This window comes from Ricinus communis, chromosome 2 (assembly GCF_019578655.1).
Source record: "Ricinus communis isolate WT05 ecotype wild-type chromosome 2, ASM1957865v1, whole genome shotgun sequence".
Classification (NCBI taxonomy): Eukaryota; Viridiplantae; Streptophyta; class Magnoliopsida; order Malpighiales; family Euphorbiaceae; genus Ricinus; species Ricinus communis.
Window position 1 is genome coordinate 29263846 of NC_063257.1, and position 27235 is coordinate 29291080.

General features: G+C 34.5%; 1 protein-coding gene across 2 annotated transcripts; it reads right to left on the bottom strand.

The window, feature by feature from the left end:
• Positions 1-11322: 11322 nt before the first annotated feature.
• On the bottom strand, positions 11323-18745 carry LOC8275052 (ethanolamine-phosphate cytidylyltransferase). 2 transcript variants are annotated; one of them, XM_015723612.3, is made up of 10 exons: positions 18567-18733; positions 17738-18175; positions 16795-17030; positions 15903-16060; positions 13906-13977; positions 13167-13234; positions 12902-13022; positions 12158-12223; positions 11925-12047; positions 11323-11720 (listed from the first exon to the last, which is right to left on the bottom strand). In XM_015723612.3, exons 2-10 carry the CDS (start codon positions 18094-18096, stop codon positions 11649-11651), a joined length of 1275 nt encoding a protein of 424 aa, XP_015579098.3. In that variant the 5' UTR covers positions 18097-18175; positions 18567-18733; the 3' UTR covers positions 11323-11648. The 2 variants fall into 2 exon arrangements, 1 of the variants encoding a protein (XP_015579098.3); XR_007214760.1 differs by lacking the exon at positions 11323-11720 and adding an exon at positions 12347-12383 and having other exon boundaries at positions 11933-12047; positions 18567-18745.
• Between the last annotated feature and the right edge of the window lie 8490 nt (positions 18746-27235).

The following is a 27235-nucleotide window of genomic DNA, read 5'->3' on the forward strand; positions in this document are numbered from 1 at the left end:
TGGAGGTATTTTGGTTACAAGCTGAGATGACTCTGGAGATGGGAGTGGAGTAAAAAACTGAGATAACTGAGGGAGTGGATATGGAGAGAAAGGATACTGCATCACATCTCTCAGAATATCTTCTTCAGTTTCTTGTCTCAGAGAGAGACTGATCATCAAAATTGGGATCTCACTTTCATCCGAGTCTGAAGAGAACTCTTGTGAGGATTCTGTGGAATCTGAAAATTCTGTCTCAATCCCAAAAAGACTTTCTGGAGTAAGATCATCTTGCTTTGAGAGGAGAGATTCTATATCCTCTTCGAATGAGTTTGGAAGGGATATAGACATGCTGACTTGTTGAATCATCCTCGTTGATTTTTCCGGATTCTGGGGACAGTTTTTTGCATAGTGTCATTTTCTTTTGCAGATGTAGCATCTGTCAGATTTGTGACCTTGATTTCGTTTCTTCCGGAAATATCTAAATCCTTTTGAGCGTTTCTTTCTTTCTCTGAACTCCTTATTTCTGCGCCGGTACTTTTGAAAATGATACCCAGACTTCTTCTTATGATTAGAACAGACGCAGTTTGAGGCCTTGCACTTGATCTTGAGATGATTTTTATTACAGGCCTTCTGGACTATCAAATCCCTTTGAGATAACCGTCTGAATAATTCCTGTTGGTCACAGAGTCTCTTGATGGAAGAGAGAGTGAATTGCCAAATTTCTCCAAGTGTTTTAGAGGTGACTGGTTTCTTTGTTGCAGCAATCATGTTATTGACCTCTGGTTGTATTTCATCCGGTAAAGAGGTGATGAAAGTATACTTCAGTGTATCATCACCGTCATGTCCTCTAATGACATAATAGAGTTTAGACATAGCAGAATAATGTCTTTCCAGATCTTTCATCTTTAATGAACAACATTTTCGATCAAAGAACTCTTATTTTTGCTGTCGTATGACAAGATTATAACTTCCAAGGAACTGATTATGGAGGATTGTAACTGCTGCTGAAGGGGTTGGTAGTGCCACAAATTGAAGCCTGGTGTACTCAGGTTGTGACTGAAACCAATCTCTTAAACTTCCTGTGAACCTTGTGACGAATTCGGCAAGAACCTTTTTAAGTGTGGCCCTTCAAGGGTCATTTGGAGATCGATCCATGCCAGAAATTCAGAAAGCTTGTCTTTCCATTTTGATGGAGGCAAGTCATCAAAAGAGAACCAAGGTCCTGTTGGTTTTGACCTTGAGTAAGGAGCTCCAGTAGGAGCAAAGAATGACTGTGCATCCTCATCCTCAGGTTCCACTACTTCTGGTCTGGGATCAGTAGTAAAAGTATTCATCAGGATTTCAGTAATATCTGCCATTTCTGAGGTATTTGAGGAGGAATCAGAATCATAGGGGCTGATGAGAGATTGTTCTGGTAGTTTTTCTTTAGAGGCTGGAGAAAGAGAGGTTTTCTTTTGCTGGATTTCTGAGTCTTTTGGGTAAAGATGAGAGAAAGTGCCAAAAGGTTGATAAAGGGTTTCTTGTTGTTGTTCTGGCTGTAGGAGGAAGGGAAATGAAGAATAATATGAGGGAGCAATAGCAGAAGATGTAGAAGCTGTTGATGTAAAAGATGGGATTACGGTAGACTGATCTTTTCGAAGATCATGCTCAATCTGGTCTATTTGCCTTTTTAGCCTTGTTATCTCATTTTCCTTCTGCATGAAGGCTGGAGTGATCAGCTGAGGAACTCGAAGCTCTTTATCCAGAGCTTGATATTTGGCGTTGGCGATGAATGGGAGTACTTCTTGAGAGAATGTATCCAACTTGTGATCCAGTTTATGAGCTAAGTGTAGAGCCTGATCCAGTTTTCCATCTATTTTCTTTAAATAGGAATTCTGGACAATAGAGTTGGAGGTTTGCCAGTTCAGAACCTCTTCTGGTGGTGTGAGGGGCTCTATAGATCCGGAAGGAGTAATCCTTGAAGGAAAGATTTCAGATCTCTTATTCTCCGTTTTTCCCAGAGGAGGGAAGTCTTCCGGTTGGAACATGTAACAACCTTGGATTGGTGGTTGTACTACTGGTAGATCAGCCTGGATTTTCTTTCTGCAGGTTGCAGAAGGACTTTTCTTAAATTCAACTCCCAGTTGGGCCAAAAGTGCCTTCATTTCATCAAAAGTGATGTCAAGGACAGTCTTTCCTTCTTTTGCAAGAAGATCTAAGGCTTCCTTAAAAATTGGGAGAGGAGCTTGGTTTTGATTTTCTTTTTGTCTCTTGTGGATGCCAATCCAAGGACCGTCTGGATCCCGGTCATCCGGCCTTGGTTCCATAATAGAACATGGAGTCTCTTGAGTCATATTTCTTGGATCTTTCTTAGAATGTTGAAAACATGGTTCAGCAAAATCTAGATCATCTCCACAAGTGCATCCTGGTCGGCACATTCCTGGGTCAACATCCCAGATGAAGTGTTCTTTTATTCTGGCAGCATAGATCTGGTGCCCAGAAGACTGGAATGAGTAGATGGGGATCTTTTCTCTGGGTCTAGATACGGGCTGAATCATTGATGCTTGGAAGATAGTTGGTGTAGAAGAAGATTCTCCTGTCTTTGTTAAGATCGTCTTGACAGTCCCGTCCTTTTGATTGACAAAAGAGGGTCAGTAGCTTGAACAGGGCTTAGCTTGGGATGCACGAAGCTTTTAGTAGTTGGTTACCCATTCGGTTGGGATCAACTTTGAAGATCTTCCTTTCCGATTTCACGGGGGCTGGACAATCGTAGGAATCGGCTGAAGTCGACCATAATGAGCAGAGCATCGAGGAGGCTTGGCTGGGATCTGCAGATTAAAGGCATGATCCTGTAATCTGTAGACTATCTGATGATGTAGAGTCGCAGAGAGAGCATTATCTACTTGATTTGCTCCTGTTATCTAGACTTGTACTTTAAGTGCAGTGGATAAATAGGGATTATTGAGGGATAGATTGAAATTGGGGAAGAAAGTCAAAACAACACTTCCTGTGTTGAGTGTTGTGACGATCGTGCCAATTACTGCATGCTCGCACTTGAGGTATCTGGTGTCCAGTAGCGACATACTTGCTATAACTGGTAGACCCATCCTTCCATGATAGGATAGGACTAGTCTAACTGCTCCAAGATGTAGATGTGTATAGCCCTGTTTCCTCCACTGTTCTATGAAGGATGTTGGGATTTCGAGAGTAACATACTGCTCCTGTGTGGTAGCAGTGAGAGAACATTGAGAAAGGGAAGAAGATTGGACATATTCTTTTACAGGAAGGGGTTGTTTATGGATAATCTGGTTAAAGGTTTTTCTGACAAAGTTTTATTTTTTAAAGATATTGTATGGGTTCATAATAGGTACAAGGGTGTTTTCTATTTGAACATTCTCAGGTATATGAGAAATTTCTACAAGATGGTCTATCTTGTTAGATATGGTTTTCTTACATGAAGGAGAGATTTGCAAGGTTGAAGTGTGGGTAGTGATTTCTAAAGTCATTGTGGTTGAGTTTCTCTTCTCTGTCACCAAAGGCTCTGATACCAAATGGGGCCGAGAGCTGTTCATTCTATAATCCTCATGCTGTATACTCAAGGCAGATGAATATCCTCAAGCTAAGACCACAAAGAGGCACCTCGCCATGGGGGTCTTTCTGCTCTTTTGGACCTCGATAAGAGAAACTCAACCACAATGACTTCAGAAATCACTACCCACACTTCAACCTTACAACTCTCTCCTTCATATAAGAAAACCATATCTAACAAGATAGACCATCTTGTAGAAATTTCTCATATACCTGAGAATGTTCAAATAGAAAACACCCTTGTACCTATTATGAACCCATACAATATCTTTAAAAAACAAAACTTTGTCAGAAAAATCTTTAACCAGATTATCCATAAACAACCCCTTCCTGTAAAAGAATATGTCCAATCTTCTTCCCTTTCTCAATGTTCTCTCACTGATACCACACAGGAGCAGTATGTTACTCTCGAAATTCCAACATCCTTCATAGAACAGTGGAGGAAACAGGGCTATACACATCTACATCTTGGAGCAGTTAGACTAGTCCTATCCTATCATGGAAGGATGGGTCTACCAGATACAGCCCGTATGTCGCTACTGGACACCAGATACCTCAAGTACGAGCATGCAGTAATTGGCACGATCGTCACAACACTCAACACAGGAAGTGTTGTTTTGACTTTCTTCCCCAATTTCAATCTATCCCTCAATGATCCCTATTTATCCACTGCACCTAAAGTACAAGTCCAGATAACAGGAGCAAATCAAGTAGATAATGCTCTCTCTGCGACTCTACATCATCAGATAGTCTACAGATTACAGGATCATGCCTTTAATCTGCAGATCTCAGACTTTCAAGCCTCCTCTGATGCTCTGTTCATTATGGCTGACTCTGGCCAGATTCCTATGATTGTCCAGGCCCCCAGGCAACTGGAAAAGGAAGATCTTCGAAAGTTGATCCCAACTGAATGGGTAACCAACTACGAAAAGCTTCAGGCATCCCAAGCTAAGCCTGTTCAAGCTACTGACCCTCTTTTTGTCAATCAAAAGGACGGGACTGTCAAGACGATCTTAACAAAGACAGGAGAATCTTCTTCTGCACCAACTATCTTCCAAGCATCAATGATTCAGCCCGTATCTAGACCCAGAGAAAAGATCCCTATCCACTCATTCCAGTCTTTTGGGCACCAGATCTATGCTGCCAGAATAAAAGAACACTTCATCTGGAATGTTGACCCAGGAATGTGCCGACCAGGATGCACTTGTGGAGATGATCTAGATTTTGCTGAACCATGTTTTCAGCATTCTAAGAAAGATCCAAGAAATATGACTCCAGAGACTCCATGTTCTATCATGGAACCAAGGCCGGATGACCGGGATCCAGACGGTCCTTGGATTGGCATCCACAAGAGACAAAAAGAAAATCAAAACGAAGCTCCTCTCCCAATTTTTAAGGAAGCCTTAGATCTTCTTGCAAAAGAAGGAAAGACTGTCCTTGACATCACTTTTGATGAAATGAAGGCACTTTTGGCCCAACTGGGAGTTGAATTTAAGAAAAGTCCTTCTGCAACCTGCAGAAAGGAAATCCAGGCTGATCTACCAGTAGTACAACCACCAATCCAAGGTTGTTACATGTTCCAACCGGAAGACTTCCCTCCTCTGGGAAAAACGGAGAATAAGAGATCTGAAATCCTTCCTTCAAGGATTACTCCTTCCGGATCTATAGAGCCCCTCACACCACTAGAAGAGGTTCTGAACTGGCAAACCTCCAACTCTATTGTCCAGAATTCCTATTTAAAGAAAATAGATGGAAAACTGGATCAGGCTCTACACTTAGCTCATAAACTGGATCACAAGTTGGATACATTCTCTCAAGAAGTACTCCAGCTCTATTCATCGCTCATTGCCAAATATCAAGCTCTGGATAAAGAGCTTCGAGTTCCTCAGCAGATCACTCCAGCCTTCATGCAGAAGGAAAAGGAGATAACAAGGCTAAAAAGGCAAATAGACCAGATTGAGCATGGTCTTCGAAAAGATCAGTCTACCGTAATCCCATCTTTTACATCAGCATCTTCTGCTATTGGTCCCTCATATTATTCTTCATTTCCCTTCCTCCCACAGCCAGAACAACAACAAGAAACCCTTTATCAACCTTTTGGCACTTTCTCTTATCTTTACCCAAAAGACTCAGAAATCCAGTAAAAGAAAATCTCTCTTTCTCCAGCCTCTAAAGAAAAACTACCAGAACAATCTCTCATCAGCCCCTATGATTCTGATTCCTCCTCAAATACCTCAGAAATGGCGGATATTATCAAACTCGATGAATACTTTTACCACCGATCCCGCACGGGTTAGTGGAACCTGAGGATGAGGATGCACAGTCATTCTTTGCTCCCACTGGAGCTCCTTACCCAAGGTCAAAACCAACAGGACCTTGGTTCTCTTTTGATGACTTGCCTCCATCAAAATGGAAAGACAAGCTTTCTGAATTTCTGGCATGGATCGATCTCCAAATGACCCTTGAAGGGCCACACTTAAAAAGGTTCTTGCCGAATTCGTCACAAGGTTCACAAGAAGTTTAAGAGATTGGTTTCAGTCACAACCTGAGTACACCAGGCTTCAATTTGTGGCACTACCAACCCCTTCAGCAGCAGTTACAATCCTCCATAATCAGTTCCTTGGAAGTTATGATCTTGTCATACGACAGCAAAAATAAGAGTTCTTTGATCGAAAATGTTGTTCATTAAAGATGAAAGATCTGGAAAGACATTATTCTGCTATGTCTAAACTCTATTATATCATTGGAGGACATGACGGTGATGATACACTGAAGTATACTTTCATCACCTCTTTACCGGATGAAATACAACCAGAGGTCAATAACATGATTGCTGCAACAAAGAAACCAGTCACCTCTATCACACTTGGAGAAATTTGGTAATTCACTCTCTCTTCCATCAAGAGACTCTGTGACCAACAGGAATTATTCAGACGGTTATCTCAAAGGGATTTGATAGTCCAGAAGGTTTGTAATAAAAATCATCTCAAGATCAAGTGCAAAGCCTCAAACTGCGTCTGTTCTAATCATAAGAAGAAGCCTGGGTATAATTTTCAAAAGTACCGGCGCAGAAATAAGGAGTTCAGAGAAAGAAAGAAATGCTCAAAAGGATTCAGATATTTCCGGAAGAAACGAAATCAAGGTCACAAATCTGACAGATGCTACATCTGCAAAAGAAAAGGACACTATGCAAAAAACTGTCCCTAGAATCCGGAAAAATCAGCGAGGATGATTCAACAAGTCAGCATGTCTATGTCCCTTCCAAACTCATTCGAAGAGGATATAGAATCTCTCCTCTCATAGCAAGATGATCTTACTCCAGAAAGTCTTTTTGGAATTTAGACAGAATTTTCAGATTCCACAGAATCCTCACAAGAGTCCTCTTCAGACTCGGATGAAAGTGAGATCCCAATTTTGATGATCAGTCTCTCTCTGAGACAAGAAATTGAAGAAGATATTCTGAGAGATGTGATGCAGTATCCTTTCTCTCCATATCCACTCCCTCAGTTATCTCAGTTTGTTACTCCACTCCCATCTCTAGAGTCATCTCAGCTTATAACCAAAATACCTCCAGTTCCTTATGTTCCCATACAAATTCTACCCTCAAAATATGCAAAACCTGTTCCAGTTATAGCTTTCTTTGACACTGGAGCTCAAAGAAGTATGATGAATCCAGAGATACTTCCATCTGAATACTGGAAGCCTCATAATCAGTTTTTCAGGGCAGCTAATGGTCAGACCTTCAAAACTACTCTGATCACAAGACAGAAGATCGGAATACAGTTTTTTCATGATTGTGTAGTATGGACGCATATCATCGGTTCGGATCTTCCAAGCAAGGATATTCTGATAGGGTTTTATGTTTACCATCAAGCTCAGAAGCTCCAGATTCTGCCAACTGGCATAAAATTCAAAAGACAATTTCGGCCATACACAGAAACCTCAAATCTGTTCGCTATAACAGATACGAGTCCACCATTCCTACAATACACAGAAAAATTTCTTCAGTTCTGTCCAGAATCTCATTCACACTTCCAACACCCTCTTCCTCTGTGGAAAAATCCTCAGTTCTATATCAGCCTCCCTTTCAAGCTCAATGAAGACATCAACCCAACAAAGGCCACACATATGGGAATATCTCCTACAGATCTGGCTCTTGCCAGATCGGAATGCTTAACCCTGCTATAGCAAGGCCTCATTGAGCCCACAACCTCATAATGGGCTTGTCAAGCCTTTTATGTGGAGAAACGGTCTGAAAAAATACGAGGAAAGAAGAGACTTGTCATAGATTACAAGCCCTTAAACTATTTCTTACAAGACAATAAATTTCCTTTCCCTCGAATCTCAAACCTCAAGGTCCATATCCAAAAGGCCCAATTCTATTCCAAATTTGACCTGAAAACGAGTTTTTGGCAATTGGGTATCCAGCCCTCAGAGAGATACAAAATGGCCTTTGTATCCCTAATGCCCAGTATCAATGGACAGTCATGCCTTTTGGGCTAAAAACGGCCCCATCACAATTTCAAAAGACCATGATTGAAATCTTTGGGCCTATCCTTTATTCCTCTTTGATCTACATAGATGACATTCTTCTATTCTCAGAAATAGCTGAGGAACACCATCAACTCCTACAACAGTTCCTCGCCATCATTCAAAAAATGGCATTATGCTGTTAGAAAAGAAAAGTCTTATTGACCAACAGGAGATAGAATTTCTTGGCATGCATTTCAAGAACGGCCAATACACATATGGTCCCTATCTGACGAAGGAACTTGATCACTTCCCAGAAAAGAACCTTTCAGTAAAACAAATTCAACAGTTCCTTGGAATTTTGAATTATGTCAGGGAAGCCATACCACACCTGTCTAGTTACACATGTCATCTCTCAAAGATGCTCAAGAAGGACCCTCCTCCTTGGGGAATAGAGCAAACTACAGCTGTCAAAAAACTAAAAGAGCTGGCCCACAATCCTCCACCTCTCACAATTCCGTCCACAGGAGATCTCATTCTTCAGACAGATGCGTCTGATTATGCATGGGGGGCTATCCTCCTAGAGAAGCTCCATGACAAAGAACAATTATGTGGTTATGCATCTGGACAGTTTTCCTCTTCGGAAAAGCATTACCACACGACTTATAAAGAAATTTTGGCGGTCAAGTACGGGATAAAGAAGTTCGAATTCTTCTTGATTGGACAACACTTCCTAGTTCGGATGGATAACTCCTCCTTCCCGAAAATCCTTGAATCCAACCAGAAGGTCTTACCTGAGCCTCAATTATTGCGGCTAAAATCATGGTTCAGTAGGTATGATTTTGAAGTTCAGCATATAAAAGGGACAAAAAATCTAATTCCCGATTTCTTATCCAGACTTTCAAAACCACAGAATCAACCTATAGTTCTTCTCACCTCGACAGTAAATCTTCCCACAATCTGTATGGCTTCTTCATCTTCAAGAACCACGCTACAACCTCCCTCACCACCAGATCTTCCCACCAACCTCATAACCAAACAAGTCACTAATTTTGCCCGAAACATGATGTTCCACTATCTGGCAACTTTTCAACAAACCTTCTCACTACCAATGCAACCCAACTTCTTCTTCCCAGACTACCCTTGGTGTCTGATTTATCACCTATCTCCTGCTCATCCGCAGACTGAAAGTGAGTTATGGTTCCTATGGTGTCTTTCTACCATTTGTCATCATGCTATTGAAGTCCCCATCATGAATCTCTTATATTTTTTCAATAATGAGACAAACTCGGGATCATATCCATGGAGATACCTTACTTGGTTCAAAACTCCATACCAATGGACACAGGAGCTCCTTAAGCTTATTCATGACAATAGATTATTCACAGATAATAATCCTAGAGCTTCGGAGTTCCATGCCATTTTCATCTTGCACAGGCCTTATCTCTAATTCTCAGAAAACACTTATGCAACTCAAAATATCTGCCATTATTGGAGAACACTTGATAGTCCTTTGCATCTGGCTCCTCCAACGATCACAGAAAATCTAAAACGGGCCCTGCAATTTAGAAATGAATTAAGGACGACTGATGTCTCTGCACCATTAGTCTGCACCTTCAATGGACATCTATGGACTGGACAATTCAATGAACATTTCACCTTTCCTATACTTCCGACCCCATTGGATGATCCAAGCCTGACCAATGAACAGAAAGAGGCCATCATGCAAGACTCTCAGCCTATGGATAGTGATGACAGTATTTTCTGACTACTGATGGACGTATCCTCCTCAAGAATCCAAAAGATAGTGGTTATGTATGCTAAACATCAAGACAAAGAAAGATGAGATGTCAATTCCATCTTTCTGTGCATTATTTTCACATGAGTATAGTAGCAGCATTATTGAGTCTTTTGTCGTGAAAAGCATGTGGAGCTGTCGGCCATTATTGTAATGCTGTTGGCCATTATTATTTTTACTTTTATAAGTGGAGCATTATTAAGTCCTTGTCTGAAGATGCATGTGAAACGGTCGGTTCATGTATTATTAGCTATTAGTTAGTATTATGAGTCTTACTTTTGTAAGTGGGAAATCGAGATAAGATTCTCACGATTTCTCTTTGTCATTTTGTATGAACTCTTCTCCCTATATAAGGAGAAGTTTATTGAATAAAAGGCAAGCAAGTTTTCCTTTCATCTAGGTTTATCATACTCTCTCTTATGGCTTTCTAAACCTCTTTCTTATCTCTTCTCGATCCATTGGCAATGAATTAATTGTTGCTACGATCTGTTTCTTCTATGATCCAAAAGGGCTAACTCGGCTATCGAAGTCCAAAAGAGCAGAAAGACCCCCATGGCGAGGTGCCTCTTTGTGGTCTTAGCTTGAGGATACTCATCTGCCTTGAGTTTACATTTGGTATCAGAGCCTTTGGTGACAGAGAAGAGAAACTCAACCACAATGACTTCAGAAATCACTACCCACAATTACTTTTCTTCAAATGGACTTTTTTTAACGCATTTTTCATTTTCTCAAATTTCCATGCGTCCTTCTTAACAATTTTTTTCACTATTTTTTCATTTAAAAATTATTCAACAATAAATTTTTCTTGAATTCATAAATATAAAAAGAATAATTAACCAAAAGTCTAATTTTAATAGGAGCCTAATAAAAATATGAATCTCAACTAAAGAGTACAGGAAATTATTGAAAGATTACTCTGAGCAAACTTTTAAATTTTATTAGAAAGATCATTTTTACAATTGCTTCTTTTGATAAAGGATGATTGTTATTAGTTTAAATATTTATTAAACCCATAATGCACACCATATAAGGAGTTTGGTAATTTGACTGAAAACAAGTCATGCTAGAAATTCATATTGTTAGATGAAAATTAAAGTAAATTTGAATTTAATACGATAATAAAATGAAATTCATTCTATGTATACGAAGTAAACACAGACAAGAGAAAAAGAACAAAATAGTTAAGAGTAAATAATTGAACACCAAAAAAGTAATAATCTAATAAAAATTAATATAAATCTATTAATATTCAAAAAAAATTTAAATCTGTAAATTCATAAATTTTGTAACATTAAAAATCAACGAACTTTTAAAAGTAAATCACTTGAAAAGAATCTAACCAAATTACATCCCCGAGGCTTTCAGTGACTTTGACAGTTAAAATTTCACAACTTTCAGTGATGTAAAACTGCCATCGAGCTAAAGCAAAAGGTGTCTGTAATTTAGAATGGTTCAAATCAATGATAACTATCCTACATTATAATTAGATAATGCTCCAAACAAAGCAGTTTAAAAAATAAATATACTGCACAAAAAGGGTAACCCATTGGTGCTGAAAGCAGTGAAATTCAAATTCCACACAATTGACCATGGTGAGATATTGTGGGTTTTGCCTATTACTGAAATAATGTAATGTTGTTACATCAAAATGAGGGGATAAAAAACCACGAGGATCTTTACTTTTTGCGCCACTCTCGTCTACTTTACCCGTCTTCCAGAAGACAAAGTTACCGACTCTTCCATAATCTTTGAGCAAATACGCATTTCTACGTTATGGTAAGGCTGCATAAAGAACTCTGCCAAATTAGCTGTCCAGTGATACTGTATCTCTCCACTAATCTCCTGATACATACACCTTTTCTGCGTAGTATTTTTTCTCACTTTTTGCCTTCTTGGAGTTGCGTTTCTGCATTGGAGATCAAAGTTAGTAATAGAAATTTATCAACACCTGCCGGGATCAAGAACAAAGAAAACTATCTTAATACAGGAAAAATCTCACAGGATGAGCTTCCAATGTTCTTTTGATTATAACCATTTATTAATGGATCAGTTGATTAAACAAAAGGTATTGAATAAGCAACTAAGGCAAGGACAAGGATCTAAGGAATACCATGTAAGCTTCGTGATTAGCAACTATCCTTTGAGCCACAGAACTAGTAATTATATTTTTAGGGCTTTCAAGAGTCCGGAAAATACCCATGCTCTTTGGAACTGCATAGGGGTCTGATATGCCCTACATTAAAAGAAATGGTTTTGTGCAACTTATCAGTTTTTTTTAATGCAAAAGCATCTGGCAGAATATAGAATGTGATTCAATCTTAAAAAGCAAAGAAGCAAACTCACAGCCAACAAGGAATTGCACTCTGCAACAGTCCCATGCACAACCAAAGAGATGTTGAAAGTTGTGATCTGATCATGCAACAAATAGACCTCAACGTTATTTTTATTATCATTCAAAGTAATGTGGTAAACAACAAGAATAATGATAATGGTATTGTCATCATCACGATAATGATTATCGTCATCACCTACACCGTACAGTAAATGACAGTATTGTTCAACTTGTCAGCTGCACCAATGAACCAATAGGCAGATTCAAAGACTATCATATTATAACAGAAATATATCACTATTATAGGACAATCCTAAAGATGAAAGTTAATAGGATCAAGCATCGAAATCACTGTGTGCACTGTACATGCTAATGTTGATCAAATAATAGGAAACATTATAATATACACCATTACTAGTAACAAACGAGAAAAGAAAAACCATAATTACATTAAAAAAAAAAAAAGAAATAATATCTCAATTTAAGCTTAAAATAGGGACATTTAAATGTTTTACTAGTCCTCCGTCAGTAGAACATTATTGCTGCTGCATATATTAGCAAAGAGTCATATCCCAGAAATCAAATACTTGAAAAGTTGTAAATAACATACTCATGAGCAAAAATGAAACACCATAATCATTAATGAATCGCTATATTCAAACAGTCACAGTGAATCAAAGAATCCTTTCTTTGACCATGCCAAAAATAATAATTAATACAGGTAAAAAAAGAAAAAAGCAAAAAGAACTACACACCATATCTTTGGAAACTTCCCAAGGTGCACCGATAATGACTTCATCAACATAACGGCAAGCCAGCACACTAAGACTACGCTCATGCAGATGCATAATTGGATAGTGCTCCCCTCTGTGTTCACTGCACAAAAGGACTGCTTATTATTTTGACCACCAGTGCAGCAATAACATGCCAAGTTTAAGACTTTTCAGTTCTTGTAATGAAGCACATATATAAGTTAAGTCAAGCCCCCCAAAAAAGAAAAAAGAATAGAAAAAAATATACCTCACTATCTGGTCAGTGTGGATCCCAACTAGTAGAAAATCTCCAAGCTGCCTAGCAGACCTGAGAATCTGAGCAGGCAAAAATTTCAACTTCAATGACCCAAGAACAGAATATCAAATTTATCAGCAAATTTCATATATATGGTTAATTTGCACAAGGCATTCACTCAGGTGACCAACAAAATTCTTCCTTCTAGAGGACATACCAATTCACCCTAAGAGAAGGACCAACAGACAGTAGACCACATAGAGCTTCCATGGTCACCATCCTCACAAAATCTTTAAATTGTTTGTTTCCCAGAATCTCCATAATCATCAATTCTAACCTTAACATGTTTCCCACTGCTATTAGAAATGAGACCTTGACAAGTCCTCCTAACTCAACATGATTCAAGGATGCATTGGTTGGAAATATATATTCAAGTTGACTGTCCCAAAGGCTAAGGAAGTAGCAGGATATACAAAGAAGGAAGAAGAGAAAAACAATACATAAAAATGAAAATGGAAAGGCTTCAGTGAATTAGCATCAACTGCTGTCAAAAATAAAATAAACTAAGACTATAAGAAAAGCAAGAAGAAGAAAAAGAGACATAATAGTGCAGAACCCACAAGCTCTAGCGTGCAAATAGAGAAACCAAACAATATTTCATGTATTATAAGTTCGAAATAACAGTTGTTTGCCAAATGAGTAACTATAAAAACTTAAAAAGATAATAGTTAATTCTGGTGGTTAAGAATACCTCCACATGTCCGGCATGGAAGAGATCAAACGCCCCATCAATGTATACAACACGAGCATTTGGTCCAGGTCCCTGAGGTTGGATAAAGTATCAGGTGCTATTTAAGCAAGCAAATGCAAATGCACTCAAGGAAAAAGGCAAAATAAGGTTGTTTGCCTTCCTCCCTCATGTCACTTTAAAACAAACCAAGACATTTATAAGTAAACCATGACGCCAAATCACTATGAAAGAAAAACTTTACCTATACGAAGCAAGATGGTAAATATAGAAATCAATCAAATGAAAGTTAAGAAGACACTACAATTATCATAGACCCAAAAATTTCAATTTGTGAGTATGTAATTGAACTATAGTAAGGTACTTCAGGCATGTAATTTAATAAATGGGCTTGGGTAGAACTCATTCCCAAAAGCTAGCTCAAAGGAAGAAGGTACCCAATCCACTTATATATACTAAACAGCCCAGTAACCAAGCGATGTGGGATAAATACAACTTCTAACACCTTCCCTCGCACTTAGCGTGACATGCAAATGAGCCGTGTCCAATTCCATCATCACAGACAAAAGGTCGGCTATGATACCATTGATAAATGGGCTTGGGTAGAACTCATTCCCAAAAGCTAGCTCAAAAGAAGATGGTGCCCAATCCACTTATATATACTAAACAGCCCAGTAACCAAGCGATGTGGGATAAATACAACTCCTAAAATAATTAAATAAATATGTTATGAAACAAAAAACGCTACCAATAGAGACTCCTCTAGTTAATACTCCCTTTGTCCAACTTTGATAAGTCTTTTTCTGTTTTTAGTCCGTCCAAAAATATAGGTCACTTTCCCTTTTAGTTGTCAGTTTAATGATTGAATATCTAAAATACCATTCATTAGTTAACATAAATATCAACACCTATAATTAATTCCCAATTACTTAACTTTGAAATTACAAATTACTATAAAAAAGAAAAGAATTTTGAGTTCCGAAACAAAAAAAAAATTTATTTGAATCTCAAAAATTATAGATAGGTTGGTAAGTTCATTAATATTTGAATTATCATGCATTGCATTCCAAAGTCTATTAAGGGTATTTTAGTTAGAAAATGATTAAAAATAATGGTATTAATTGAAAAAAAACTGAATTTCTTAATCCTTGTACAAATTGAAATAGCCTATCAAAGTTGGATGGAGGGAGTATATGAGGAAGTTGCACCTTATGGTGTATAAGTTTGTGACTGGACATGGGGTTAAAATTCAATTGCAACTTATTTAGTGAGCAATGAAAGGAAAGTGGAATCTCCTAAAGTAGTTGACCAACAATAGAAACATTAGGGCAGGTCAAACCTAGATCAAAAGATGTAATAGTAGTAAAAACTGAGCAGATTCAAGTTATAGGAACATTATAAAAAAGTTTTTTGTTAGCCTCATCAACAGTTAATCCCTTAATAGAAATGCATACTAAACAAAGGTAAAGGAGGTTAAGTGTTGACCCCCTTAATAATTAATTTTCTTTAACCCCCAATCAAACATACCCTTAATTGAGTTAAATGAGCAGGTCTGATGTAAGCATATAAATCCCTATACATCTATATATATCTTGAATGACCACCAAATGGTTCTCTAGCAAACCCCAAAGATCTACCATCGGTAACCCACTCAAATAAAGATAATCTTAGGTAATGTTAGTGATCTTTATTCTGCTAAAAAGAAGAAAGCAGGTTGCTGATTTACTTTTATGCATACAATACAACACACAAATAAATGAAAATGAAGCAATACCTCTAAGTAAAAAGTCGCAAGCTTATGCTGAAAGCACAATTACCTTGGGACATTTTTGGTATAACGCAGTTTGTTAATCACGTTACAAGATAATATGAACAATTGTTTTATTTCTGCCTTTTTGTTAAAAAGAATATAAGAGAATGTTCTAAAAATGGCAGTTTTCAGATATTTTAAATGTGGATATCCATGGTTTACTGTCCTTAAAAGATAATATTAGAAATACCTTCCCATTTGAAAACTGCACTATTCGCCGGGATGTCGGTAGAAATTGGGATAAATGAACACTGTTGCATTGGTTTCCCTTACAAGCATCTCCAGGTAAAGACAATTTATCATCATGACATTCAGACACTTTTGCATCGTTGGCAAAAAGTATCCTTCCTACATTCAAATAGATTATGTGTCACTAAAAGAAATAGTAAGTGCATCTAGCAATTCTTTATCCCACCAAAACTGCACTAGAGATGAAGATATTAGTGTCAAATACCAAATAATTTATTTATAAATTGAAAATTAGAAAAATTGAAAAAGTTTGCAAAAGAAACCCAAATAATTAGAAAATAACATCAGTTAACCACAAGGTTAGAATGATCCCAAATGAATACCAAAAATGACCCAATGGGTAACTTGAATCTCCCCAAACTCAAGCAACCAGAAACCAAACCTGTCTAAAAGAAGACGGCACCCCAGAACGGCATAAACTCCTAATGACCCAAATGAATACCAAAAGTTGACCCATTGGGTAACTTGAATCTGTGAAAACTTGAGCAAACCGAAACTTAACCTGTTTGACCCAACTCAAACCTTCCTGATCTAATATGATTGTCAGTACTATTATAAATTTAAAAAAAAATTATTTAGCTTGAAAAATTAGGTCAGAGCACATTTCAAATCACACTAAAATGAACAAAAATGTTGAATCAGAAAGAGGGATAGCAATTCTTATATCAAACATTTCTACACTGGAATGCCTTCATACTCGAAAAGTTTGAGCTTACTTCAATGGCAACCTCAAAATAATTTATTATAGTGATATTAAAGAAGAAGCTAGCCTTTTGGTATGAGACAAACTCATAATATAATTTCCGAGATTGCAGAAAATAAAAAAGCAGTACCTACAATATCTGTGCTGGAGACTCCTTCAGTGCGTTTAATCTGCTTGTAACGTCCAGCTCTCTTGGCCAAGGCATAAGCATCAGTTCCATCAGGAAGCAGGCATGGATCATCACCATGTATGATATAGTCAATCTTATGCTCGTTGAAAAGTCTGTTCATGAATTGCTCCGTAATGGCATAAGGAGCATTAGCTATAACTTCATCCACCCACTTCAATCCACTAACAAGAGCAAGTCTGCAAGAATCTTAAATTAGAGTAGAACACCTCAAAAATAATTCATACATAAGATCAAATTAAAGTTAGAAAGTTTGAGTAATCAATCTTAAAGTTAATTCCACCAAGATGTTACCATCTAAATTTGTCTTGTATTAAATATTCAGTGGCCATAGATATTTTCTGAGTGGTTCAACCCAACACCTCTAGATACATCTCAAATTACAAACACGATGGTGTTTCCATCCAAAAGAACAAATCTAAACTCTGAACATTTTCATAACACCAAATATCATCCACATGATGTGATTTGCATACAGCTTAAAGACTAAAGTGAACCTAATTGAAAGTAACTCCCAGAATTTCGTGTGAACAAAAAATTTAAGCAGTAGGACATCCAGAGAGACAAAAAGTGAGCAGTGGAACAACAAAATAAAAGATTCCACAGAGCATAGGTAAGAAACTGATGACTTCTCTGGAGAACCTATGGATTGAAGTCCCCAACTATTGAGCCAAGCATAAAAGACTAGCTAGGCATAAAAAGCAGTCCCAAAAATTTAAAAAATCAATCATTACACAATTGAAGAAGAAAAAATACCAGGAAGAAATAACATAGCTTCAACTATCAAGTTACAAGAGAAATGCAGGTCGCAGGTCACAGGTCACTCTTACAAAAATAAATTACAACGAGGAAAAAAGAAATCAGGTTATTCTTGAAAGAGAAATACCTTTCTTCCATGGGTAAAACAGGGGGACCTTTATTGGCAATGATCTCCTCATCACTAACAACACCAACAACAAGTTCATCACCCAAAGCTTTCGCTTGGCGTAAAGCATTAGCATGACCATAATGCATCAGATCAAAGCAACCATCCATGTAAACACGAATTCGCTTCTTCTTATTATATCTTTTTTTATACAAAATACCAAGATCCCAACACATGTATGGGAATGAGGTGATCCCAATTCCACCAAAATAGCTTGTGGACAATCCCAACAATGCTGCTGTTAACATTAGTCCCCCAAATACATGTGGGTAATGATACATTCCGTCCAATATCCGACTACTTGTCGTTTCATACTCCATTTTTTTTAATAAATAATTATTATGTCTCTCACTCTCTTCTTTAAATCAGAAGAGAGTGAGACAGCTAAAATTGAATAACCTGCAAAATTCAATCAAGCAATCAAATAATCAAGCTTAAAAACCCTAATTTCCTATCAACCTATTCATCAATTATGAATGAAAATTATAGCAGAAACGTAAAATCCACATGAATCATAATAAATCTATAAGTTTTTATATAGTATGGGCTGAAGATTCATTTTATAAATCTGAATTTGAAATTGGGATTATTCTAATTACACCAATTTGAAACATGATAGCTCAAAGAAAAAGCCCAATTGAGAAACGTAAGCATAAAATTTAAGAAATTAAAAACAAAACTAGAAGAAGCTAAAGAAACAGTAAAGGGTAAAATTTTGCAAATTTCAAGAAACAATTTGTAAGAAGAAGGAGAAGAAAGAAGCGGATCCAATCTTTTTTTCTTTTCTTACCTTTTTGTTTCTAAGTTTTGTGTTCTTCTTCCTCTTCTCTGTTTTTCTCTCTCTCTCTCTCTCTGTCACCAGCTTTTGTTTAATATTTTATTTTTTTATTTTTTTCTAAGATGATTATTATATTTAAGACAGCGGTAAGCTACTGGTAATGTTATGTACGAAAATCCCAAATTAAGACCCATTTTCTGCGGGTCTGTTTCTTTTCCTATGACGTATGATCTACCATGAACCATGTTATGTTATGTAACTTCCCTTTTAAGAAAGCCAAAATCCATCTTTTGAGTCCTTGTATTTCTTGCTTTTATATTATTTGGTCCCCAATATTTATTTTTGTCATTATTTATATTCTTCCGTTAAGAACATTATACGAATAATGATATTTAACTTTAATTCTTTGAGTTGCTACAAGTTTAATGTGTTTCTAAAGAATCTCTATACTTTTATTTCTTTAATATGTAAGTCTTTATATGGTCATTTTTTATTTTGAGAATTTCTAGGCAAGATTTAAAAATAAGCAACAATTTTTTTTTAAAAAGGTAATGCAAACAAGAGTAATAGGAGAGAATAATATACAATGATGAAACTAAAAAAAAAAAGCAGTTTAATAATATAAAATTAATATTTTTTATTGAGATTGAATATATTTACAAACTCAATTAAAGAAAGACAATACGAGATATTCACTTAATTAGATTCTAAGAGAGAATATTCTTTTAAAAAAAATAAATCAATCTAACACTAGTTAGAATTCTTTTTCTACATGATATATGTGATTTAAAAAAAAAAATCCACCTTTTAAATAATTCCAATTATCACCATTTCATTTTATTATAAAATTGAGTAGTTTAATGATTTTAGAAAATTTTAAAGGTTACATTGAAATAGTGAGAAGATTTCTCTAAAAAAAATAAAATCTAAGCTTAATATAATTCCACATTAAATAAAAATAAAAAAAGAAGAAGAAGATAATAAGACACATTAAGAAAACTAAAATGAAATTAGCAAATTGTAGAATCTTAAGGTTTTCAACATATTCTATTTTGATGATTAACAAACAAATTATTCTTTAATCGACAATTTCTTTGAGTGTTTTTTTGTCTTTAGAAACTAAAGGATCGTTCATGATTAAAAGGGAAAGTACAAAACGTAGCAATGTGATGGTCGCGACACAATTAGTGCCCACGACAATACGGTTCTGAGGTTACAAAAGAAAATAGAAGTTATCGCAATTTGGATATTACCCCTTTTAAAGTGATCAGAGGGTAGCCACCAGCTTATCGCCCTTGTGACAGATTATGGCTTTTAAGTTTGGACAGCTTTGAAGGATGACTAATGCTTCTGTGTCTGTGGCATAAGGATGTCACACCCGTGCCAGATTTGGTCATCCAGTTTTGGAGTGCTCCCGTGATAGATGACCACCTCACCCGCAGTAGGATGTGTCACCCAAGTGACTCTCATTCGGCAAACTCATATCAATTTTTAGTCCTAAGAATTTTAAGATCTTAAAAATTGTCATTTGAGAATTTTATTAAAATATAGACTTCAAATTTTATTCATGAAACACTTAGAATTTAAGAATTTAATCCTAATGGGAACTATTTTAAAATTTATTTCTTATTGTTAGTTTTAAAATTATTTTTTTCTTATATTTATTAATTTTTTATCTTTATTTATTTGAAGAATAACAAATTCTATTAAATTCTCCTCACTTATGATTCCAATTTTTTTAATTCCAACTTCATTTTTTTTATCAAAAAGACATAATCTTAACCTATTTTATTTTATTATCATTTTCTAAAACATGAAAGAAAATAATCTTAGAACATTTATGTGCCGAAAATATTTTATCCTAATTTCACCAATTTTGTAATTTTGTTAAATTGTTATTAAAATATATTGAATCTATTATTAGTCAAGAATTCACAAATAAAAAGTTTTTTAAAGTAAAGAATATAGATCATAGATATGAGAGTGGCTTGAATTAAAAAGGGATAAAGTCCATATTTGCCACTTAATTTTTTGCAGGAGCTTTCACCTTTGTGGTCAATTTTGCCTAAATTTTAAACTTTTAGCTCATTTTAACCCTTCCTTTTTATATTATTCATATGCACATTTTGCACTCCCTATAGCTTAGATAGTGGATGCAATAAAAGAATAATTATTTATTTTTACAAAGATATAAAAAATATAAAATCAAAAGTTTTTCCTTAGCCTTTCTCTCTTCTCGATCTTAATTTCAGCTAAAATAAATGATATTAACATTGCTAGCCACTTAAACCCTAGGTCATGGCGAATTAATTAACATAAGAGCCAAGCCTTGAGGTTTTTAAAGGAGGGAGAATTTGGATTTTGCAATTCTTGGTTGTGTCACTATTAAATCATTGACTCATCGTTATACCATGGTGACTATTTTTAACCTCGACCAAGTGATTTATCAGCCTCCACCTCTCTCCATCAATTTTTAACTCTCCAATTAGCCTTTAATTATTTACCCATTAATGAGTGTTTGAGATTTAATTGAAAGTATGTTGATAAATTGTTATTGGCTTTCTATATATTCTATTACAAATAGAAGTGGGATTGATAATGATAAGAAAACTTGCAAATATTAGTCAAGCAATTATCTTAATTGCAAGTCTTTTTTATGATTTAGAATCTCTTATATTGGCAATCAATAATTTCAAATTTTTTTGCCTCTATTGCTATTATTATAGTTGTCATCATCTTTAGTGTTGCTATTGATGTTGTTGATATTGTTGTTATTTTTATTGTCATAGAAGGGTGGTACTAAGAACAACAGTGGTGGCGGTGGTGGTGAGGATGGCACTAATGGCAATTGTAGTGATCAACCATTGAAATTTACATATATTTAGGTTATTTTTATTATATTAATTTAAATTATTTTAAATTTTTAAATATCTTTTATTAAACAGTTTATATTTTCTAAATTTCTAAAGGAAAGTCTACAAAAAATAAGCAAAAAAAATGGAAAGATTTGAGTTAAATTAGCTATAAAGATGAGAATGGCTAAATTGAGCAAAACGAAAAGTTAGGTGGGTAAAATTAGATCTCATTCCATTCAGAAACTAAATCCTTTTGGAATTCTAAGTAGGAACAATTGAGAGTCTCATTATCACAATTAACAGCTCTTACAATCCCAAAAAGAAGGGTGACGTTCCACTCCCCAAGAAACCCATATGTACGTGGCACAACACTGAATTGCAGCCACCCGTTACACCAACCTATTCCTATAATTAAATCAAAATTAAAATATCTGATGAAACATGATTTTTATAGGAGAAAATTAGTAATAGAGAAGGTATGAAAAAGTGTAATGTGTTTTGCCATTTTTATATTTAAAAGGATTGTTATCTTTTGTTAATAAAAAAAGTATCCTGCTATTTGTATATCTTTTGCCTTACAGATTAATATTTTAAATTTAGATGATAAAGTATTAATAAAATATTTAATTGACTCAGTATATAACTAAATATAGAATTTTTTGAGATATTTTACTAATTGATTTAGTAATAAATTACCATAAAATAATTTAATATTGAAAATTATTATATCTAGTTATATTCTACTTTTTAAGTATTATAGTTTTTTGAGAATGTATAAATAGTTTTGTTAGTATACAAATTTTGGTTTATATTATGCTTTAATTTTTTGACATTAAATTTTTAATTTCTATTACAGGTACTTATTAGAAATTCATCCAATTTCTGATGATGTGGAGGGTAGAGCTCTGCATCAATATTTTACTCACTATCCATGTTATGCTTGATTTTAAATAAATTGTTTCGTTGGTATAAAAATTTTACCACTTATATTCGAATAGTACTAATTTTTTTTTTTCGTACTATACTCATTATTTTTATTTCAATTGATGGTACTCATTGGAATTTCGATAATTTTTTACTGATATGTTAATTAGTATCATGCTTAAATGAACTTTCGAGAGCCTTCAAGCGAGTCTTTATCAAGGACCATTGATTGAATATAAATAATAAGTGTAGTATTAAAATAAAATAAATTGAAGAATTAGTAATGGTAAAATTTTAATAATAAATGAATAATTTATCTGAAATCAAATCTAACATGAACGGTAAGTAAAATGCTGATATAGAAATTCACCTTTTATATTATAAAAAATTGATTGAATTCTTACTAAATATCTTAATAAAAAAATTAGAAATGTTGATATCAATTAGAAATATATGCTAAAGTTATGATGCCAATGAGATTATTAGTCTGAAAATGTTGGGTAGTGAAATATTAGCATAGCCAAGGGGTTAAAATGTAAAAAAATGAGAATATGCAATGCAATGGAGAGAGGGAAAGAGATTTGACCAAAACCAATCTTACTGAAGAAGATATTGAAAGCATCATCTAATCCGCAGGCACCCAATTCGAAGTTCAACCAAAAAAAGAAAAAAAAAATAATAATATTTTGTATGGGCACGCTACTTTACGTAGATATTTGAGATACAGTGAATAATTATATAAAATTAGTACTCATTCCTTACATAATTATTGTTATTATTATTATTTTAATTATAAAATTAAATTTAAAAAATAATTTTTTAATATTTAATATTAATTTATAATATTTTAAAAATAATAGTAAACTAATAATTTTAAATTTTTTAATAAAATAATATAAAAATTATTTTTAAAATATTTATTTATTAATTCTAATATTATATAAATTAATATTATCAATATAATTGATATTATTATTTTTTAAATTAAAAATTATTATATAATTAAAGATTAATTTATTAATATAATATAATATCTAAAAATATTATTTTTATAATTAGAATTAGTATCTAATTAGAAAATAAATTTATTAGTTAATATAATATTAAAATATACTTAATATGCTATTTTTTAGAAAATTATTATCTAATTACAAAATTAATCATTGTTAATAATGTTATTTTTTAGGATTAGAATGAGCGTTTAATTAGAAATGTAATTTATTAATTAATAAATTAATAGAAAAAATTAAAAAATTACACATAAGCTTGAATTCCATGTGTTAAAATAAATACACATGTCTATGTGACAAAAATTAAGCAAACATGTCAAAAATTTTTAAGTTTCAGAAATTAGTATATATAGATTAGTTAAATAGCGACGCCAGACACGAGCTCGTTCTATTTATTTTTTATAAATATTTTATAATTAAAATTTTAAAAATATATCTTTTACTACTAAGAATATACATAATTATGAATTAAATCATAGTTTCATAATATTTTATGCTTTAATTGAGTAAGAATTATTTTTTACAATTAAGTATTTTATTTTTATTTTGTCTATTATGAAATAATAATTTGTCATAAAATAGTTAATTAATTAAATTTAAATTTGTAAAGATATTTTAAGGGTGATAAATTAAGTATTTTAAGCTTTGGGGTAAATAAATATCAGTAAGTCTTACCAATTTTATTAATATTTGAGTTTAAGCGAAACAGTTACCGGAGATATTTTGCAAAAGAGATGTGATATAGAACCATAAACCATGGAGGAAGCACAATGCACATCAACACAAATCCAACCATGAACCTACCTGAAAACTCACATGGCTTAATGTTTTTAATCATGGGTAAATAGTCTAATCTATCACAAATTTTGTTCCACTTGTTAAAATTTATCATATTCATTAAAAGATATCCATAATTATTAAATTCTATCCAGATTTAAATTAAAAAATTACTTATCTAATAAATAAATTAATTAAATCTTTTCCTTATCATTGTAATTGAAAATAAAAATATTAATAAATAATACAAGTAAAGATTGAAGATTATGAATTTTGGCCCATATCCAGATTCTTGACCCATGTGCAAATCTTCAACCCACTCGTTAACTGGTTTGGTAATCCTTAAGAATTATTGACATGTAAAAAATGAAAAAGCAGGAAGGTGGAAAATCAGTTATAAAGTCTTTTGGAAGCTTGAATCACGCTCTTATAAAATGGAGAGGAATAAATACTAGTGTCAACCAAGGAAGAAGTGGTGTGGAAGTGAAATATATCCAAAGAAGAAAAAGGCACGTTGTGAACATAGCTTTTCAGAGCTTGCTCCAAGCAGTGTTGCGACCTCGTCACTGTGTCAAGGTACCATTCTTCATACTAGACCTGTTTCGAAATGAGTCGTTCGGTCAAGGGTTAAGAGATTACGAAAGGTCTTAAGACCATCTGGAAAAGGAGTCACCACACAATGAGATCAGGACATGTTTCAGAAGTGAGGATGACAACTTTGTATTCTTTGCAGAAAGCCTAATTTTCTCCCTTCCTAAAATCAGAGATTTTAGGTTCAAAAAGTTAGGTATAAATAAGGAAGGTTTATGAAAGTACCTCTATCCGCCTACATTGTGACACCTAACCTCCACTAGAGTAAATGAATCGTTGCCTAACCTAATAATATTATTTTAACCAATTTATTTACCATATATCTATTTTATTCATCAGTCTCTTTTATTTTTTTTTAGCATGTGAAGTGAGCAAACATAAGACTAACTTCAGCAAAGGCACTTGAGTATCTTGACTATTCCTAGTAGGGTGGGCACATTGGTGCATTTACTATTCCTAGCCGGGAGATATGTTGATGCCTTAGATTTTTATCTTATGCTAAAGTATCCGCAATATTTGTAATTTTTCTTAATTCTATTCTAAGTAACATATATGTTTTATCCTTAACATTTGAGGTGAGCACATAGTAAGGCATGGGAGCTTACTTTGGTAAACTTAATTTATTTTTATATGAGCATTTGGGGTGATCACAATAATTGCTAAGTTGAATTTTATCCCTTATTACATGTGAGGTAAATTCCTAAAGCATATAGATAAACATACATAGAAGTGGGGAAGGAGAAGAAAAACCAAAAAGGGATTAAAGAAAGTTGGAGCAAAATTAGAGGGGGCCTAAACAAGTAACGACCTTAAGGACCTATATACAAATTAATGCATGTAAAATAATTCTATTTAGAGGAGTCTGTCTAATTTTTAGAGGAATTCTTCTAAAAATATGATTGTGCATTCTAAATGGTTAGTGCATGAAATAATCCAAAAGTAAAATAAGCATGTTAATCAGTTTTTTATACAACACATAATTTAATTTAAAATGAACAAAATGTAATGTATGCAAATAAAGGTAGAAATTAAATAAAGCTTTACAATAAATAAAATTAAAGAAAGTAAACTTTTGGCCTCACCACAAGGTGACCTCACGCAAGGACAGTCCCCTCATGATACACAGGTGGCAAACAACATCGTTTTGGGAATTCTTGACTCCGTATTGTGAAGAAATGAGACTAAACCCGCGCCAATACAAGGTCCACTTGCGCGAGGATAGTCCCTTAGTAGTTGCAAAAATAAAACAGCATCGTATGCACCTAAAATGCGTTATATAGGTTCAAGTGGCTTCTGGATCTACGCAAGCAGAGGATGACCCTGCATGAGCTTAGGTGTCTAGAGCCTAGAACTCATCAAATGACATCATTTCTAGGAAAAAACAATATCATTTCGAGGCTAGGGCTCCCTAGGCTAACGCGCAGAGAGAGTGACCTCGCGTACGCTCAGTGTCTCAGATTCCAGTAGCCTCAAGATGACATCGCATAAAGATGAAATGCAAAATCAAAATTACTAAATGATATTGGATGACGGGGTTAAGGTTGACCTAGCTCGAGTATAGATTCCACCTGCTTGAGGTCAACGCAACCAGAAACAATAAATCACATTGTCACAGAAAAAGGAAAAAAAATAAAATAAAATAAATAAATGATTAAATGAATAAAATAAACAATAAATTAGAAGAAATCCAATGACGTTTAAGAAATGAAATCAAAATGCAAGTGGCTAGCTACTTTGTAAATTTTTTGAATAAAATGATAGTGGATTTCTAAAAGAAAAGAGAAGTTCTAGTTACTAAAACCTAGAAGAATTGCTTAAAAGAAAAAAAAGTAGATCTTTGTTTTTTCATTTCTTTGGATTTTTTCTCAATAAATAACAATAATTAATTCTCCCAACAACAAAACCACCAACCCTTGACTTGGTAGAAAAGGGTTTTATTTATAAGAATACTTTTGGATCTTGAAAATTGAGTTAGAGGAAATTTTTCCGTTCATTTTGCTTCAATAAACGGGCGACACATCATTAAGAAAGTACTTCTGCCTAAACTGAACACGCATGGGGCTAGAGCATGCCTCGCCCTGTCCTCGTACGAGATAAGGTTGGACTCAAGCACAATCAGGTTAAACTTGCTTGAGGTATGGGCCAAAAGCCCTTGCCTCAGGATCGAGCTCCAACCACATGGGGGTCTAGGTGGACTTGTATGGGGCTAATATGAGCTTGTGCGTGGTCAGCCTGGACCTGCGCAAGTTTAGTCCATGATAGAAACTTTTGACTCTTTTTCTCTTAGTTTTTGGGAAATTCTTTTTAGGCTTTAGGAACCAAATTGTCCCTTTTCTCTATTTAACTGCTATCTAATTAAGCATTCTCATTATCAAGCTTTATATGACTCTAGATTCTAAATTTTTATGATAACACATGTTTATGCTATGTGAGGAAGGAAGTTGAGCAAAAGCAAGAAATAGAGTGAAATGTGGATAGAAATTTGAGAAAAGTAAGAAAGTGAGCAAGGTAGTTTACATCCTTA

What these genes read in the sequence shown, in the direction of transcription:
- LOC8275052 (XM_015723612.3), bottom strand. Translation starts at nt 18,096, where the DNA reads ATGGAGTATGAAACGACAAGTAGTCGGATATTGGACGGAATGTATCAT. An exon ending in TCCATGCCGGACATGTGGAG is followed by an intron (nt 13,235 to 13,905) that starts GTATTCTTAACC and finishes TTGCCTGCTCAG; the next exon opens with ATTCTCAGGTCTGCTAGGCA. An exon ending in CTAATCACGAAGCTTACATG is followed by an intron (nt 11,721 to 11,924) that starts GTATTCCTTAGA and finishes TCTCCAATGCAG; the next exon opens with AAACGCAACTCCAAGAAGGC.